This window comes from Petaurus breviceps, unplaced genomic scaffold (genome assembly GCF_028583685.1).
Source record: "Petaurus breviceps papuanus isolate PSGF00001 unplaced genomic scaffold, PetGlider_PUasm1.0 129, whole genome shotgun sequence".
Taxonomy (NCBI): Eukaryota; Metazoa; Chordata; class Mammalia; order Diprotodontia; family Petauridae; genus Petaurus; species Petaurus breviceps.
Window position 1 is genome coordinate 3,900,372 of NW_027185665.1, and position 20,000 is coordinate 3,920,371.

A 20,000-nucleotide genomic window follows, 5' to 3' on the forward strand; every position below is an offset into this window, starting at 1 on the left:
ATGCACCTGCCAGGCTCAGCTCTACCCATGGCAGACGGGAGCTTCTCCCTTTCTGGACACCTGGTCCGGAGCCCCACTGCTAACCCCTCGCGGATACACAGCATCGAGGCCATATTGGGATTTACCAAGGACGAGGGGCTGCTCGGCTCCTTCCCGGCAGACAGAGGCTCCCGTGCTTCCAAGGACCAGGACAAGAAGTCAGGGGCGCGCCTCAACTTACCCAGAGCGCCCGGCGAGGCAGAGGCACCGCCGCCGCCGCCCCCGGCTCAGCTCCCGGCCCCGCTGCTGCCCCCTGCCCAGGCCCAGGCAGAGGAGTACCTAGGTGAGTGAGTGAATGCCGACCCCCTGGCTACTTCAGAGGGGGCCCAAAGGAGAAAAGGAGGCTGTCTCCGAGGTTCAAAGCGGCACTCTCTTGAGAGGGATGTTTCTTAGATAGTTTTAGTTGTCGAGATCTTAACAGATCTTTTTAAACTACAAAAAGACAGTGTGTGACTGGGGGCTGAGGGAGGGGTTAAAAACGTCTTTCCCAGGAAAACTAGAAAGACCCCTAAGTAGCACACTCTCCCAAGAACTCCATTCGACAACCCTGGAACGCAGAATTCAGAGGGGAGAGAGTACGACTGGAGGGAGTCGGGGGAGGAAAGAAAGGAAGGCAGGAGGTGAGCAAAAACGTCCCTGAGACAGAGTTGCTTACGGAACGGATTCCCCTCACTTCTCAGATGCTTGCTCCTATGGCCCCAAGGAGCCAGGGGAGGAATGTCTAAGCCCAGAGCTTCACGCGTGCCACACCCCCAACGACGGGAAACTGTCGGACGAGGAGCAGCCCAAGAAGAAACATCGCCGGAACCGCACCACTTTCACCACCTACCAGTTGCATGAGCTGGAGAGGGCCTTTGAGAAGTCCCACTACCCAGACGTCTATAGCCGCGAAGAGCTGGCCGTCAAGGTCAACCTGCCAGAGGTTCGAGTCCAGGTAAAGAGAGGGACCGTTCTGAACGCAGGGCACCTGGGAAGAGGAGGAAGGGCTCACCTTAGGTGCCCAAGAATAGAGTCCTAATCCGGGCTAATAGTGGGTGGCCGGCGTTAGAGTGAGTTTATGAACTACATTTAACTTCCTGGGTTTTCTTTTCTCAAGGGTTCACAACTTTGGGATCCAGATCTGAACTCCTTTTCCCCCACAGCTAAGGACACTCGGTAGAAAACTTGCAGAGATGTCTTCCTAAACTTCTCTAATTCCGAAGAGAGAGATAGAGTGTCTGAATTAATATGCTCCAATCTCATGGCACTTAAGGGCTTGAGTATGTGGTGTAATGGAGATTGGGGAAGGCTCTGACACAAACTCATTTGGGATAATTAAATTATGGTATGAATCAAGCCTCCACTTGGATACATCCTCGATTATTTGGTCAGCCCTGCTGTCAAAAATTCTACTTTGAAATTGGGTCATATTCTTCTCAGCTCCACTTCTCCGTTGAGACATAAAGTGGGATTTTTCTTTGAGAATATTGCTTTGCCATGTCTGTTTTAAATCCATCCAATTCCCAGTGCAAAGAATTTTTCTTTTCATTGTATGGTGCTTTTTTTGGCTTTAATTAGAGCTGAATTATCTTTAATCCCCATCATTAAAATATTTAAAAGCCTTATATATTTGCTAGTCATCTGTGAAAAATCTGGGAGGGTTTCCAAATTGTGTGGGTTAGGTCAAATCTGAAGAGGAGAAATTGGGAACCAATTTCATTGGATCTTTACAGTTGGGATTCTAGGTATCCAAGTCATTACCTTTCCATAAAGAAGACCAAGTTGCTTTAAAAAAATTATTTATTTTTCTTGCAAATAGAGGAGGGTGAGGTGATATTTCTTCACTGGAGTTTAGGGCGAGATGCAGGTGGCTAGCGCTAAAGTATTAGTTTGTAGTCATTTGAAAGGATCTTGCAGCATAGTTGCCTATTACCTAAAAAGTATATGGTGAGGTCCGTTCAGTGTACCAGAGAATAGAGCCTTCAGATAGGTTATATTATTCAAGCCTAAACAGATTTCACTGGGGGATGGGGGTGGGGGTGGGGAGGGAGGTGAGGTGTGTATATGTATTAATTATGTATGTGAGTATATGTCTGTGCATGTGTGTGTGTGTGTTCAGAAGTATAAAATGAGAGTAGCTTGATGAGAAAAAGGAATAGAAAAGGGTGAGAAGAGAGAGAAGAAAAGGGCAGGATCCTCCTACTTGTAGGAAATTTTATTGAACTTCCCAAAGGAGGCACCATGACTGTACCACCCTGGTTTTTCCTCTGGCTGTCCAGGAGAACTTGGACTCCTACACACAGAGCCTCTGAATATTCACTAGCGGTAAAGGGGAATTGAAGAAATGGAAGAGATATTGGGAGAAAAGCCAAGTTCCAAAGAAGGGGACCCTTCCCTGTGTTTTTTCCATTCTTGCTATTTCTGGGAAATTGAATATCCCTGAGATTTGGGGGGGGGGAACAGTTCTGTGTTGGAGTTCCTGGAAAACAAAGATACCTCAAGATCTTAGTGCATCATGAGGGAGAGGGAGGGAAGTGTTCTTTCTTTCTTTACTCTAAACATAAATGCATTTTTTCAGTGGGCTATCTCAATGTAAACTTAACTCTAAATTTACTTAGGTGCTTCGTCTATGGTCAATCTCAACTGTGTCTCATCTCTCCCTCATCTCAAATCCTACCTTTCATTTTTGTAGTGATTCCCTTCCAGTTAGCCATCTTTTCTCTCTATTTCCTCTCTTTTCAGTTTATTTCTGGGGAAATGGAACTTTTTATTTACCCTCACAGGACAACTCTCAGGAACTAGGTTTCACTCTTGGCCCTTCTTATATATATTTTTTGAAGTCACTTTTCATTGGTTTACAGATCTCTGGTTAGAGTTGAAATTATCTGTGTATGTACACACATGCACATACATATCTACACAGCATATAGTTATATGTGCATGTATATACATGCATGTATATACCCACAAATACATACATATGTGTGGGTGTGGTGTGTTACCTCATGCTCAGTACCATAAAGTTTGGGCAAATACGTTGACAAGGGAAAAAAATAAGAACTAAACCTAGAAGAAAGATGATTGAAATTGCTCGGGGAAAAGGAGGAAGAAAGGGAAAGTAGGATATATGGAAGAAAAGAAATGGAAAGGAAAAAAAGAGATAAACAAAAGATAGAAGAAATGAAAGAATAATGAGGAGAAAGAACAGAGGAAGAAAAGGGAAAGAAAGTTGTAGTGAAGAGAGTTGAATTTGCAGTGGGAAGACCCTGACCCTCTCCCTCCCCCCAAACCTTACTGCCTTTGTGATTTTGCGTTTCTCAGGCAAATTACTTCACCTTCCTAGGCCTAAATTCCTAGTAAATTAGGAAGCTGGTCCAAAAATTCTTAGACTGGGATCTGTGAGCTTCCCCCCCCCCAAAAAAAAAATTGCTTTATAGCCATTTTAGTAGAATGGGTTTCCTTTGTAATCCATAGGTTTTATTTTGTGCATCTAAAAACTTAATTCTGAGAAAGGGTCCATAGGTTTCTCCAGACTTCCAAAGAGGTCTGTGACGCAGAATAGGTTAATAATCCCCCGGATTAGATGATTTCTAAGGCTCCTTCTACTCTGGAAGCTATGATCCTAAAAAGGAAAGAAGAAAAGGGCAGGATCTTAGCGGGGCTATACCAAAAGGTAGTACCTTCAGAATGTAAAATAGAGAATAAAACTCTCAGCCATCATTTGGGGGGATCATGGCTGGGAGGCATCGGAACAGTGCTGGGTACCGGTTCCTCCTGCCCTGACCATCCCGGCGCGTTGTTTGTCCACAGGTGTGGTTTCAGAACCGCAGAGCCAAGTGGAGGAGGCAGGAGAAGCTCGAAGTGACGTCCATGAAATTACAAGACTCCCCCATCCTCTCCTTCAACCGCTCCCCGCCAGCCGCTGCCCTGCCGCAGCTGGGGGGAGGCGTGGGAGGCGGCGGCGGCGGCGGCGGGGCGACCCTGCAGCTAGAGTCGTGGCTGAGTCCTCCACTGCCCGGCGGCGGTGGCAGCAGCACCTCCTTGCAGAGCCTGCCCGGCTTCGTGACTTCCCCGCAGAGCCTCCCAGCCAGCTACACGCCCCCACCACCCTTCCTGAACTCCCCTCCTCTGGGGCACAGCCTGCAACCCCTTGGGCCGCCCCCTCCTCCTCCTTACCAGTGCGGACCTAACTTTGTGGACAAATTTTCCCTGGAAGAAGCAGACCCCCGTAATACCAGCATCGCAGCGCTGCGCATGAAGGCCAAGGAGCACATCCAGTCGATTGGGAAGCCTTGGCAGGCCATATGAGACCCCGGCCCTCTTCTCACTCCTCTTGACCCCACAGGGGGTCAGGCTGTGGGGCCTTTTCCCGCACCAAACAGTGAATTGTTTTCCCCTAAGACACTTCAAACCTATTCCGTGTCTGAATCCCTTAAACTGTTGTAGATCCGAACGTTACGAGGGCGTCCCTCCCTTCTGTCTGTACTCCCCTGTCCTTTGTCCCCCAAGCAAGGATTCTGCAGGGGCGCCACGGAGCCAGACTGCCTCCAGACCGTGGCGAGAGTTATCTCATGCTCATTGTTCCAAGGGGACACTAATCAGTGGCATGGAGGTAGGTGGAAATCCTCCAAGTTTCTGCTTAAGGAATAACTAAAAGCTATTTGGAGCTACCTGTACTCAACCCTACTCCACCAATTGAACAACAAGCAATTGAGCTTTCCCTTCTCTTATGTAGCTGGAGGGAAATAAGATGTTCTGAATTCATTCAACTCCCTAACTTTGACCCTCGCATTTATTGACTTCTAGAGGCCTCCGCCAAGCTCCAGAGAGATCGAAAGTGTGCGGCGAGTGGTTGGGGTTTTCTTCACCTGTCCTATCGTGACTGGGGCCGGTAGTGAGGCTGGGGAAGTTGGAAAAGACAACCAGGAAAATGGGTTTTACGAAGTTGTGTGTACATAGCAGTAGTTTCTAAATATCGTTGGAGAGAATTAAAGACTACTTTCTGTGATTTACCTGGGTTGTGTGAGGTTGAAAGGAACGTTTGTGAGACCATGGAAGTTTGTGGGGGAAGGGATGCTGAGAAACAGGCAAACTCTCCTAAAGCAGCTGAAATAGGATGTTTTGGCTGTGCTGAAGACCTTAGATTTTTCTGATCGTCCTGGTGGGAATTCTAGAAAACACTCAATGACTTGGTTCTCGAGGAAACAGATCGTTACTGCTCTCCACAGCCCCCTAATTCCCCGAGGACCCCTGGAAAGGCTTTCCTCTCCTCCTCCCTATCCCAGAGATCCCAGCGGAAAAGAGGGCAAGAGGGTTACTTGCTCTCCTCTGGAAATGATTTTTAGGCAAGCTCACAACTCATTTATTATCTATACTGGTTGCTTCTTTGCTTAATTGCTGCAGGTGGTTCCTTTGAGTAAATGACAGAAACAGGAAGGCTACACTCCCTGAGAGCAGATGAAATGAGTCTTGGATATATCTATTCCTAAGTGGGTTCAAATAGCACACCCCAGCACTGCCTTCAAAACACCTCTCAGTCAGACTCCATTAACTTTCTGCCTTTGTGGGGTTAATCAATTAGCATCTCAGAGAGAAATTCTGTGAGGTTGCCTCTTCTTTTGGAAGAATCTTTTCTGTTCCCCTCCCCCCCCCTTCTGCTACCCAAACTTCCTGCCAGACACCATGCATGGGCTCCACTAAGAACCTTTGCCTTCATTCACTTGAGTATATAACAAATTAAACTAATGGGTTGTTTTTGTTTGTTCTTTTGCTATGAATCTAAACAGAAGCCATCTTCTTTTTAGTAATATCCTGGTCCCAGGCAAGAAAAATACAGGTGTTTATTTCTCTATTTTTAATCAGCATTTATTGAAAGCCTACTGTATGCAAAGCATCATGATAGATGATGTTACAGAAGCAAAGATGAGTAAGAAAACATTAAAGTCTAGTCCTGGAGATAGATATGGACACATATCTACAACATGATGGGTAGCACTGATAAGGTCGATGTGAATTGTGAATTGAGTAATACAGAAATTCAATATTGAGTAAAAGCCTTTCAGCTGAGGAGAAAGGAAGAAAGAAAGAAAGAAAGAAAGAAAGAAAGAAAGAAAGAGAAAGAAAGGAAAGAAGGAAGGAAGAAGGAAGGAAAGAAGGAAGGAAGAAAGGAAGGAAGGAAGAAGGAAAAAAAGAAAGAACAAAAAAGAAGATGGACTGCTTTTTCACAAAGCAAGCATGCTATAGTTGGAAGAGCACTGTATTAAAGGGTTAAAGGACCAAGGTTTCATTTTTGGCTCTGGTATTTAACTACCCAATGATTGTTGGAGTCATTTTCCCCATCTGTCAAATGAAAGGGTTGGGCAAAATGATGAGGCTTTGGATTTGAAGTCAGAAGGCCTGGTTTCAAATCTTGATTCTGCCACTTACTATCTGTGTGATCTTGAACAAGTCACTCCATATCTCTGTGCCTCAGTTTGCTCAATCTGTGATATTATTTAAGTGCTTTCTAAGAACCCTTCTAATCTTAATTACACCATGAATTTATGTGTCACTCTTGTCTGAGAGTTTGCTAATTATCTCTATCGTTCTAGTTTTAGATTAGTGCTGCAAAGTGAGCCCAACCAGTTGGTATTAAAGAGTCTTTCCCATCAAAGAAGCTACTGGGAGTTCTGACTGTTCCCTTAGGCAAGAGATCCCTGAGATGGAAGCCTACAGGAGAAGAGAAAACCACTGGAGCAGTGTCATTGATCTTAAATGCAGAAGAAGTGTTACTAGTCTTGGGTGGCCTCTAGGACTAGATGACAGGCATTGTGGGAAAGAGCTGTTGCCACGAGACAAGGAAGCATAAGTTTCTCTGATACACCTTTCCTTCTCTGGTTCCTTCTGTCCACATTCCTCTCCATCTTATCCATAATATCTCCCAGTAGATATTCTTAAAGTATAATGAGGGAGTGTTCACTTCACTTTGGAAGTCTGCACCCTTTCATATAGGGGAATCTGCTAATGATGCCATCTCTTGATACTCCAAATTCTTTGGTATTCCATCCTCAGTTCCTAAAATCCTAAGTGCAGGATTGGCAGGGACCTTGGAGTCCATCATTTAACTCCCTCAGTTTCCAAATGAGGAAACTTCAGCACAGAGATGTTAAGGGTCCTTTCTCTATTACACAGCTAGTAAATGTCTGAGATAGGATTTGACCTCAGGTCATCCTGCCTCCAACCCCAGTGTTTTTATCCACTGAACCACTAGGTGCTTGGCTAGTCAAGGTAAGGAAGGAAGTAACCTGGGAATGAGGAATGAGAAGCCAGCACCCTACTCCTGATTGAGGTGGTAAAAATAGGAAGGACAGTGCCAGCATTCTAATCCCCATCCTGGGTACAAAGAAGGAATCAAATCCCTCCCAATTTCACTAAGGTGGTACTTCTAGTCTAGGACCTTGAATTGTATGTATTTATTCTAGGTTTTGCTTTATTTTCTCCTCTACTAGACTGTGAGCTACTTCAGGGCAAGGGCCTGAGTGCTGGAGAACTGAGTATCCCACTCAGTCCTTTATACATAATATAGGCTCAAAAAATATTTGGAGACTGAATAGTGTAGTAGGAAGAATGCTAGTTTAGAATTAAAGGAGCTGAGGTCACATCTTGTCACTGAGTAGCTGTTTAACCTTGGCTTACCCGACCTCCCCAGACCTCATTTTCCTCATCTGTAAAACAAGGTTGGACTAGATGGTCTCTTAGCTCTAAATCTCTGATGTTATTTATTCTGTGATGTTAGTTCTTGTTGAGAAAAGTGATATGAAAAGTTAAGGAACAAATGTGCTTATATAGATATATCTACAATTTCAGCTTATTTTATTTGCATCTCTCCCACTCCTTCTACCCAATGGGGAAAATAGGATTTATGTAAGCAAACTGTTTCTACAACTCAGTCAGTCAGTCAGTCAGTCAGTCAGTTAACTATTATTTATTATGTTCCAGGCACTGTACTGAGTGCTGGAGATACAAAGAAAGTCAAAAAAGCCATCCCTGTCCTTGAGGAGTCTCCAATCTAATTGTGGAGATAGTATTATTAGGTATTGTCTATCTTGTCAGAGTCTAATTCTTCCCTTCTTCCTTCTATTTGCACTGCTCCCTCTTATGTATGTACCTCTGGCGTCTTCTTTTTCTCCTTTTTTTCTTTCCCCACTTCCTTATCCTCTATTCCTCTGCTTGTATCCCTTCCTCCTCTCCCCTTCTGCATCTTTGCCCCACTTTCCTTTGCTCCTTTTCTCAACTTTTTAGTATGCTTCTCAATTTCCTTCCTTCCTTTCTCTAAATATCTATTGAGCACAAAAGAGTTCATTTGTGTGTTAAACAATGGTTGAGAGACAAAGATGAATAAAACAGGGTCCCTGCCCTCAAATATCTTACAATCTTATTTGATAATGTAGACAAATACCTATTACAAGGTGGGATTCACCATATATCATAACAGAGGTAGAGTACCAACAAAATGCTATGAGATCAGGGTAGGCTTTGTGGAACAGGTGGAATCTGAGCTGGGTCTTGCAGAAGAGGCAAGATTTTAACATCCAAAATGGTCTTATGAATAAGACCACAGAGTCGGGAAAGTATGGGACTGTTTCAAGAACTGTGACAATACAGTTTGCCATGATATAACAGAGATAGTAAAATTTTACATTTATGGAGCACTTTATAATAACAGAGTAGCTTTAGATAACATGATGATTTTTGATTCTCACAACAATCCCATAAAGTAGGAAGGTTTGGCAGTATGGGGAAAAGGGCACTGAATTTGGAGTCAGAATACATAGCTTTGAAGCACTGTGACTCTGATCTTGGGCCCCACTGGGTCTCAGTTTCTATACTTGGAGGCATCACAATATAGTGGAGAGGGTGCTCAGCATGGACTCACAAGATACAGGTTTAAAAACAGGGGTGGAGAACTTGTGTCCAAGTTTTGCAGAACAAATCCTTTTATTAAGGGGATTTGTTCTCTGAACTTCAAAGGGCTGCACTTAAGGACCTAGAGGGCCACATGTGACCTTGAGGCTACAGGTTCCCCACTCCTGGTTTAAATCCTGCCTTACAAGATGTGTGATTGTGGGTAGGTGTCTGAGTCTCAATTTCATCACCTGCAAAGTTGGGAATTGGGAACAAGTCTCTGAGTTAGCAAGACTTAAGAGTCCTTCCACTGACATAGGTAAGTCATTTATCCTCTGAGTGGCACTAAAATTGAAGAGCAATTTCAGGTCTGCATTAGTAAAGGGAGTTTCCTCTCTGGAAGTTTTCTATATTAATGAAGTCACAAATCAAATAGAGCTATACTTCACAGGGTTTTTATGAGGTTCAAATTAGATCATGCATATAAAGAACTTTATGAACTTTTTAAAAGTGCTATTTAAAAGTCAGCTATTTTTTTATTATTACTAGAATGCAAGGGCAGGTAGGTGGCACAATGAACTTGGAATCAGGAAAACTCATCTTCCTGAGTTCAAGTCTGGCCTCAGACTCTTATTAGCTGTGTGACCCTGGGCAAGTCACTTAACCCTGCTTACCTCACTTTCCTCATCTATAAAATGAGGTAGAGGAGGAAATGGAAACCACTTGAGGATCTTTGCCAAGGAAACACTCCACCCCACCCCTTGGGATCAAAAAGGGTCAAGACAGAAAGCAACTGAACAAAATGAAATGTAAGTTTCTTGAGGGCAGGGACTGTCTGTCTTTGTGGACTTAATGTTTAGAACAGTAAGTGCTTCGAACAAAATAGTTACAAAACAAAAGTTTATTGAAATTGAAACCCTTAAATTGAGAAAGTAGAATAAATGAAGTTTCTACCCAGCTCTAGATCCAATGAGATAGGATAAGCATTATTAGCCCCATTTTATAAGTGAAAACAGGTTTAGACTCAGAAGGTCACACACAAATGGCAAATGAGGAAACTCTGACAAATCTCAGATTTCCAGACCTTTTGACTCCAAGCTACATGCTCTTTCTTTATTATATTTTCAGATAAGGCAAGAAAGGGAAATTAAAATTAGATTGCTGAAGGCTTTGAATGTCAGTCCAAGGAATAAGAGATTTCTTGGGATCTTGGGATCTATGCTGGATTGCTTCTTACCTAGAGGAATGCAGCCATTATGATAGTAATCTTCAGGGGAGAAGAGTATAGGATAAAAGTGGGAAAAAGTCCAAAAAACTTCGCACTTCAGCCAGTAAATGCCAAGTTATAATCAAAGAAGTGCATTAACAGAACTAAAAAATGCTGCAAGGTCTTGGGTTCAGATATTGCACATCTGCTGGGTGCTCAGGCTAACTACAAGTTCTTGAGGCAGACAAGGATCAACCAAGTGCAGATAGGTTGATAGAAACCTGGGACTCAGAGATGAAAGCTTTCATTCCCATAAGCCCTCCCATAAAAGGAGATGAAGGGCATCTAGTCTGTGTCTAGGAAGTTTTCTATAAGGTTATCTGTTCGCTCAATAAGCTATCCCGCTGTGAAACAAGTTAGGTTGGTTAGATGGGAGGCAGTCTTAGGGAGAAAAGAGAAAATAAATCCTCCACGTATAGTCACCTGGGTTACATGATTATTATTCTATAGAATTTGGGGCAGATCTGACTTCTGCTGAAGGAGTATCTCAAGGAAGTAACAAAAGAAGATGGTGTGGCTCTCACAATGCCCCACAACTCAGAAGTAAGGTCTCCTGGCCAAAGATCTGGTCCCATTTTTCTTTAATCAATTTCAGCCTAAGAAGAATGAAGAAAAGGGAGTTAGTGGTGGGGCAGCTAGGTGGCGTAGTGAATAGAGCACCAGCCCTCGAGTCAGGAGGATCTGAGTTCAAATATGACCTCAGACACTTAACACAAAAACTAGCTGTGTGACCTTGGACAAGTCACTTAACCCCAAATTGCCCTCCAAAAAGCAAAAAGAAAAGAAAAGGGAGTAAGTGGGACCAAAAAAGAATAGGGTCAGAATTTTCTTGTGTGGGGTAGATAGAGGAAGGAATCAACACATGGGAACATATATGGCTAGCCATGAGAAGTAACTAATGGTTACATAGATCTTTGATCTCATTGACATGGATGTTCTCTCCGGGGATGCAGATCACCATCCACTTATGTCTGCTTATCCCGAGCAATTACTAGCCACTTTTCTTAGAAATATCACCTATTTTTTTTTAGTGAGGAAGTGTGGTACAATGGAAAGAGACCTTGGAGAAATCACAACCACATGGGACTTCAGTTTCCTCACCTATAAAATGAGGAAATGGCATAAGGTCACTCCTAACTTTCAAATCTATGATCTCATACACTCAAAGAAAAAAAACCAAAACAAAACACCGGAGAAGGGCCAATCTGTGGTTATCAAGAAATACACACAGGCACGTGCGATTCCAATTCTAACCATCTTCCCATGCTGCCCCTAAAAGGAAGTTAAGTGTCCCTCTTCTCACATTATAGAATCTGTTTGCTAAGTTGCCGTCTTGAAGGATTTGATCCTGCCTTTTTGTTTACATGAATTAATAATAGATTCAGTAATAAACATGTGTTTGACATTTTGAAGAAACAGACCCCTGAAAGAGTTTACAAACTGATTAGAGAAAGAAAGCATGTAGACACGAAGAAGTGATTTTACATCAAAGACAGTAGTGTCAAATGAATGGTGTGTAACTATCAAAGTCCAGGGGGGGAACCACTTCCAGATAAGGTTGTTTCAAAATGCTTCCCGGAGGAAGTGGAAGGGTGAGGTAAGGCAAGGGAGAGTAAGACTTTCTCCTGTAAGGAAAGGGGGTGCTGCAAAGTCTAGAGGAAAGGCAAGCATAAAGCGGATCTCCAGGAGCAAGACAAAAGTTTGGAGGGGAAAAGTTAGTGTAACTAGGCCAAAGATTAAATGGAGAAGAGTTCCTTCCCCTGAGCCGCCAGTGTGGGCATAAAGAGGCTTAGGGCTCAGTCTGTGTGCGTCTGCCTGCAGTGGTGTGCACGCGACTTAGGTGAGTCCTAAAGGAGGTTATTCCCTTCCCTTTTCCTGGCTCTTTACTGCTGGAGGAGACTGACTGCACCTTCCAGCTTTCCACTGAACTTCAATTATTAGCCTCCCCCGTAGCTCCCCCACAGCTCCCCCTTAGACATTCCGGGGTCACACAGTCTACTTGGACCTATTGCTGCTTCTCCGCTGGTGCTGCGATCCCCTCTTCCTAAAGACCCCAGAATAATCAGTCCAGACCACCTACTCCCTTTTGAAGTGCTCCCCCACCCCAGTGGCTTCCGTCCACGCTGAGACAACAACCATCCAGTGGGCATTGCAGACGTCATCGGCCTCCTATCTGCTCACTCCAGGGCCAACCCCACTTTTAGGCCTGGGAACAACAAGTGCCCCTGTCCCCCAGGCTGCAGCGCTAACCTGTCAAGGAGGCTGGAGTCTCGAGTTCCGAGAAGCCCAGCGGGCTCAGTGAAGCGGGACAAAGAGAGTCCCGCCAGCAGCGACTCCAAACTCTTCCGACAGCTGCCTCTGGCTCCGCCTTGAGCCAGCCAGGGGCCAGTTGGGGGCAAGTCTCCTCTCCCGCTAAGCAGGCTGACCCCCTGTGCTTTGGTTTGCAAGCCAACTGTCCGAGCAAGTTTTCTAATCGAGATTCGAAGGGAACTATTCTGTCTTTACTCCTGGATCCCTCTTCGGAATCTTCCACCTGCATTCAGGCCAGAGGGAGAGGATCTGGGGTTTGGTTTGGTTTTAATTAGGTAGCCCCTTAAGAGGAAAGGGTAAGGTGGTATAGGATTCTTGGGAATAGATTTCGGCGATTGAATCTGGAGGTCCTGATGTTACAGATCAATAATCTTTTTTTTTTTTTTTCTGTTTATTGATTAGGCATTTGGGAGTAATGAAGGTGGCAAGGAGAAAAACCTGGAAGAATGGAAAGATTGTAGGATCTGATCACTTCTTTCTTGAGTTTGTCTTCTAACATTCCCTTACACACACACCTCCAAATCTAGTTTACCCTTGGAGAAAAAGGATGTGGGTGTGGGGATCAACTTTCATCCAGGTTCCACCTAGCTACTCCCAAACCCTTGGTCCAAGGCTCTTCTGTTAGCTGAAAACCAGCTGGGGCAACGATGCTGGGCAGAAGGGAGGTCAGGGGAGTGCTAGGATTGACTCCGCCCCCCACCCTCACCCCCCGGGGTTCCACCGCCGCTTTCCCTACTCCAGTTTCTACAGAATAAACATGATCATATCACTTGGTGGGAGGAGAACGAAGAAAAGGAGGAAACCCTGCTCGCCAGCTGTTTTGTAGCTTCAGTTAGAGTCCCAGCCCCATACCCAAGTCTACAACCCCATGGCCTTGTTTCCAAACACTCCTTCATCAACAGAAATCTTATTACATTATGAGAAGCCAAGTCCCAGGAGAAGCGGAGGGGGGAGAGATGAAGTCCTTCTCCACCATGTCGAAAATAATGATATTAAGTAAATCTGTCTCCACCTGCTTTACGCCTCCCCCGTCAGATCTGGAGGGCGAACCAGGAGGCGGCCCCTGAGAGCATGGAGCATTTAATAACCCTACGTGGGAACCAGGGACTCTGCCCTCCTCCAAGCTGGCTCCCCCAACATTTCAAGAGGCCAATGGTTCGCTTTGTGTTTCGAATGTCTTCTCCTTAATTGGGTGCCGGCTCTGATAATCCAGCCTCAGCTTGTTAACTGTACAATGGTAGTAAGAGTTAATGACCCATTAGTGATTAATTCCTTAACCGTTCTGTAATTGCTCACTGTAAAACCCTTTTCTTAAAACTGGATTAAATCATCTAGATCCTTGCCCTAGAAGACTCCGAGCCTGCCATTCCAACCCCACCCACCCCAGCTATCTCTCATCCTTTCTTTGCTTTAGGGAGGCAATGCATATGGCATTGCAGAAAAAGAGCCCTGAGCTGCAAATCATAACTGGGTTTCCATCCTAGCTCTGCAACTATTTGGGTTACTACAGGCAAATTACTTCATCCGAGGGCCCGTTTCCTCATCAGGAAAAGAAAGTTGGATTCTAAAATTCTCTGCCTGAAAAATCGAAAATTTGGATTTTTAGAAGATTTTTTAAAAGGTATCCCATGAGGCATCCTTCTAGCAAAGTGGAGGGAGGCATCCCTCCCCCAAAGTGGAGGGAGGCCTCCAGTCCCTTAGGTAGACCTCCTGTGTTCAGTTTATGAGAGGAGATGGACAAGAGTTCCAAGGGGATAAGCAGGCCTGAGAGAGTTGAGGGGAATATCCAAATGAATGAGATCACAGGTAGATTAGAAGTGGTTTTTTAAAAAATATTTTGGTGGCTATCTCTCTTATGTTCAGCCTCAGACGAAATAGAAATAGAAGGACTTCAGATACAAATCCCACCTAAGAGGGAGTAGGTCCTATTCTGGAGGTACTTTCTCCAGATGGAGAAGCCCTATGGTTAACTCTACCCTTTCTGATTCTCAAAAGGGAGGTCTGGAATCTAATGACAAGACTGTCTCAGTGTATGGATACCAATACAAGAATGGGATCTTCTCTGTCTTGACCGGGCCTTGTTCCAGGATGCTCCCTACACCCCACAAAATTTATATTATTTAGTAAGAGATGACTTGATAGGTCCTAAGATTTACTGACTATAAAGCAATGTGTTCTGGTCTTTGCATTTATTTTTTAATCAACAGACCAGAACTTGCAAAGAAATCTCCTCGGAAGCTGTATTATTGTGTTTCAGTCATGTCTGATTCTTTATGACCTCATCTGGGGTTTTCTTGGTAAAGATAATGGAGTGATTTGTCATTTTCTTTTCCAACTCATTTTACAGATGAGGAAACTGAGGCAAACAGGGTTAAGTGACTTGCCCAGGATCACACAACTAATAAAGTGTCTGAGGCCAGATTTCAACTCAGAAAGAGTCTGGCCTGACACTCCATCAACTGAGCCATCTAGCTGCAGGTACAGGGAAGTTGAACATTTACTCTAACTTCGATGTCATTGGTCACAAACTTTGGAATTCTTTTCAAACTGCCTTCAGAGGTTGCAATACATTGCTATTATTATTTTTAATATTTTCCCCAATTACATGTAAAAACAATTTAAACATTTTTTTTTAAGCTATCAGTTCCAGATTCTAAACTTCCATCTGTCTCCTCCCCCTTCTCTGAGATGGTAAGCAATCTGATATAGGTATACATGCTATTACTAACAATTCAACATTTATATGTGAAACACTTCCCTCACAGCAACCCTGGACTGAGTAATTATTATTATTCCAGTTGGAGTTCAGGGGGATTTGGGGGATTTTCCTAGTTTGGAACGACCTTGGGAGTGACCAGGTCTCCTGATGGCAGATTTAATGCTCTTTCCTCTTCCTGATGCTGCCTCTATTCTTTTGACTATTTTCACTAATGACAAATCTATGCCCTTTGGTTTTTTGGAAACTACCAAAAGCTTTTCAGGGACAAGACTGGTAAATGAGGTAGCAAATATTGTGTTTCTTTGTTTAATTTTTTTTTCATGAGGTGCAAGTATAAAATAAGACAATCGCTAGCAGGACTTAGCAACTCCACTCTCAAAAGGAAAGTTTTGACTGTGATTAGAATTGGTGTACCGCTTCCTAGAATGACTACTTGAAAGGGGAAAAAAAAACTGTTGGCTTAAATTCTATTGATGTTTAAACAGTCATTACCTCCCTACCTGCTATAAATGTAGGTGGGTTGATTGGCCAAAAGTCAATGCCCTATACAACATACTTAATGCCAGAGGAATGGATAACAATGGGAAGCTATAAGAGGGAAAAGAGAGCTCTAAAAGCAAGACTACTTGTCAAGGATATTTTAGGAGGATTTGTGTTTCAGACGGGAGTTGAATTAGATGACCTGGAAAGTCACCTAAGGAAGTTTTAAAGAAATGAATAAAGGCATTATTTAAGGGGGGAGGGGGAAGGGGAGGGAAATACACCTTCCTAACAATTATAACTATATATGATCTGCTGACTCTAGATCAGGGGTGAGGAGCCTGCGACCTCCAGGCCACAGGTGGCCTTCCAGGTCCTTGGTTTCAGCCTTTTGACTGAGTTCCAAGTTTTACAGAACAAATCCTCTTGGTAAGGGGATTTGTACTGTGAAGTTTAGATTCAGTAAAGGGCTGCACTTGAGGACCTAGAGAGCTGCATGTGGCCTTGAGGCTTCAGGTTCCCCATCCCTGTTCTAGAGCAAAGAGAATTCTCCCTTCATTGGAGGTTTTTGAGCAAAAGTGGATAACTACTTGTAAGATATTATTAAGTACAAGAGATTATTTTAGGGGTATGGGTCAAGTTAAGTGGCTACTGATATCACTTCCAATTCTGAAATTCCATGATTCTATAATAAAAACTCTATAGTAACATTTTAGAGCTTTTCTTTTTTTCTACCAATTCCCCCCAATTTTTCTATGTTCCATCTCCCTCTCTCCCTTCCTTCTAATATTCCTTACTTCTTTCTTTTCTTCCTTTCCCTCTTCTTCTTTTCTTTCCTTCTTCCCTCCCTTCCTTATTCCCAGTCACCCACCCTTCCATGAACATTCTTGTAGCATCTGCTACATGCAAGACATCCTTCTAGGCACTACGGAAAAGATAAGGAAAAATCTCCGTTCTCACAGAGTTTATAATCTAGTTGGGAATATGTCATATATACACATACCTAAATTTTAGCAAAGCATTTGATAAAACCTTATGTAATCTTGTGGGCATTATGGAGAAATGTATGTTAGAATGATCCAATGGTTAGATAGATTTAGAACTAGAGGAAAGGCAAGACCCAAGGTGCAATTATTATTAATGATTCAATACACCTTGGAAGGAGTTTTCTAGTTGAGTGCCCAAGGGACTTGTCATAGCCCTGACTTGCTAAACATTTTTATCAGTGGTTTGGATAAAGGCCTAGATCCCATACTTATCCAGTTTCCAGATGACATAGAACTAGGAGGGTTAAATGTTGGTTGACAGAGTCAAGATCCAAAAAAAAAAAAATCTCAACAGGTTATAAGAGTGGGCTGAAATCTAAGAAAATGAAATTTAATATGGATTAATGTAAAGTTCTATAGTTAGGTTAAAAAATCAACCTCATAAGTACAATATAGAAATATTTGAAAAGATTGGAGGATTTTGGTTGCCTACAAGTTCAATAAGAATGATCACTCCTGGGGCGGCCAGGTGGCTCAGCGAGTAAGAGCATCGGCTCCAGTGTCGGGATGACCTGGATCAAATCCAGGCTCAGATACTCAGCACCACACCCAGAAATAATAACTGGCCGTGCAACCTTGAGCAAGTTACTTAACCCCAATTGCTTTAAAAAAAAAATTATCACTCCTATGTAGAAGCCAAATATACTAGTGTGATCTTGGGTTACATCAAGAGAGGCATGGCTCCTGGAAAAAGAAAGTGATGTTTCCTCTGCCACTTACCCTGGTCAGGTCACATCTGAGGTATTCTGTGCAGTTTGGGGACCCACATTTTTAAACCAATTAATCCGCATGCATTTATGAAGCATCTGCTGTGGGTCAGCCTTTGTGTTCGGTGCAGGGTATATAGACAAAACCAATAAATAAGCTCCTGCCTTCAGAGAGTTTACATACTATCACATTCTATCAGTGGGAACAAATAATGGAGGTGCAGGGGCGAGCAGAAGATGATTCATTTTGATAGACTGGGGCTCTTCTCATGGAGCCAGTTATTGCAATAACTCAAAAGAAACGTGAGATGCACAAATTTAGAGACGTCTCCACTCCAAATGTTCATGTGGACTCTTTGTACCCAACCTATGGTAAAGTGCTTTGACTCCAACATAATAATGGCATTTTGGGTCCTCTTCAAGAACGAAGGACAACAACCAGCCAATCACCTACTAGCAGCTACTATTCAGCCGTCATCTATCTATGTATCACCTATCATCAATCTACGTCTCTCTGTGTGTGTATACGTGTGTGCATGCATAAATATATATGACTATTTAGAGTGGGATACGACCAACCTGGGGACCAGGGGGTGGCATTTGGTCTGACTGTGAAAGAAGGTAGGAGCTCCAAGACATGGAACTGAAGAAGGGCATTCTGGGTATGGAAAGGAATGGAAGCTAGAGCTGGAATATCCTTGTACAGGAATCAGTAAACAGGACAATTTGGCCCAAATGTTGCAGGCATGAAAGGAAATAATGTTTCCAGAAATGTCTAGAGAAGTAAGCCGATTTCAAATGATGAATGGCTTAAAATATTTCAAAGGTAACAAGGAGCTAATGAAGGTGATTGGGCAGGAAAATAACATGCTTACAATTGTTAGTGCCTTTTCTGGGATCCACACTTTAGGAAAGACATAATAACTTGGTGGGTGTTCACAGGAAATAATCAGGTCATGAAGGGACTTCAGATCATAATGTAGGAGGATCAGTTTAAAGAACTGGGCATGTTTAGCCTTCTTGGAGAAGAAAAGATTTGGGGAGGACATGATAGCTGTTTTTAAGTCTTTCATGTGAAAAGAGAGATTACACTTGTTCGTCTTGGACCCAGAAGCAATGGGTAAAAGGTACAGTAAAGGCAGTCTTTGAAATGATGTAAGGAAAAACTTCCTAACAGAGTCTCCCAAGGTGGAAGGGGCTGAGTCAGGAGAGTCCCCTTCATTAGAATTCTTTAAGAAAAGGATGGGTATGATGTAGGACTTCTATTTAGGATTCTTGTTGGACAAGGTATTATCTGAAGTCCTTTGCAACTCTGTAAGTTTGTGATAGGTCTGGGGAAGGGGGGTGAGGCTCTAGCCTTCTGTAGTACCAATGCAGTATTTACAGCACCCACGATCATAATAAAGGTAGTGACTATAAGTATCGCATATGGCATTCTATCGCAAAATATACCAAACTCTCTAGATAGAGGATAGAACTGAAGCATTTATTTAGACACCAGAAAACCAAATCCCCAAACCAGTAAGCCAATTCCATCATAGTACCAAAGATATTCTGAAGCCATAATAATGCTGAGAGCCACAGCATCCCTCAGCCTTCCCACAAACCAATACAAGATCAATATCTACTCACCATCTGACTCCTTGCCTGAGCTCCTCTGTCCCCCACAGTCTGACTAGCTCTGACCACCAGCTTCCTGTGGGCTCTGCTTCCCTTCATCAAACTCCACCCACCACAGGCTTCATGTGCCTACATTGAGCCTATTAGGGGGCAGAGTTTACTTTCAAAGCAGGGGAGGTCTTCAAACTCCCCTAAGTCTATTAAGGGGCAGGGAAGATCTTCAACTCCCCATTCCCATGACACCATCTTAGAACATTTGGAAGAATTGCTTCATTTGGGAACACCTGGGTCCTAGCTAGAAGTAAAAGGTACAATAGTAAACTTTAGGGTTGATGAATCTAACCGTGTTTTTCTATTGCTTGAGGTTTATTAGGGTTTTGTTTTTGCTTAGGCCAGCAGGTAATTTCATGGGGTAGGGGGATATGGAGCCCTGGACTTCAGTCCTTATTCTGCCAATGATTTTGTGAGTTCCTGTTCCATTTCCCACAAGTGGTTATAATCAACAAACACTTATTAAAGACCTACCATGTTCCAGGCACTGGGCTAAACACTGGGGATATAAAAGGAGATAAAAGACAGTCCCCACCCTCAAGAAGCTGACAATCTAACTGGGGAGACAAACATACAAACAGATATATACAAAGTAAACTGTATTACAGGATAAATAGGAAATAATTTATAGAGGGAAGGCATTAGAATTGAGAGGGGTTGGGAAAGGCTTCCAGTAAAAGATGGGATTTTAGTTGGGATTTAAAGGAAGTCAGGGAGGTCAGTAGTCAGAGCAGAGGAGGCAGAGCATTCTAGGCATGGGGGACAGTCAGAGAGAATGCCCAGAGTAGGGAGACGAACTGTCTTATTCATGGAACAACCAGAAGGCCAGTGTCACACTGGATCAAAGAGCACATGTCAGAGAATAACATGTAAGAAAAATGGAAAGGTAGGAGATGGTT

General features: G+C 43.4%; 1 protein-coding gene and 1 long non-coding RNA gene across 2 annotated transcripts in view; one reads left to right on the forward strand and one right to left on the reverse strand.

Moving 5' to 3' along the window:
* On the forward strand, nucleotides 1–4,326 carry LOC138173726 (retinal homeobox protein Rx-like). The gene is made up of 3 exons (XM_069103769.1): nucleotides 1–322; nucleotides 720–973; nucleotides 3,829–4,326. Exons 1-3 carry the CDS (start codon nucleotides 1–3, stop codon nucleotides 4,324–4,326), a joined length of 1,074 nt encoding a protein of 357 aa, XP_068959870.1.
* The window catches only part of LOC138173733 (uncharacterized), a 24,952-nt gene continuing 8,410 nt past the window's right edge, over nucleotides 3,459–20,000 (reverse strand). Inside the window, exon 2 of the long non-coding RNA XR_011171500.1 lies at nucleotides 3,459–3,640. This is a non-coding gene — a long non-coding RNA (uncharacterized lncRNA). The remainder of the gene's footprint in view (nucleotides 3,641–20,000) is intronic.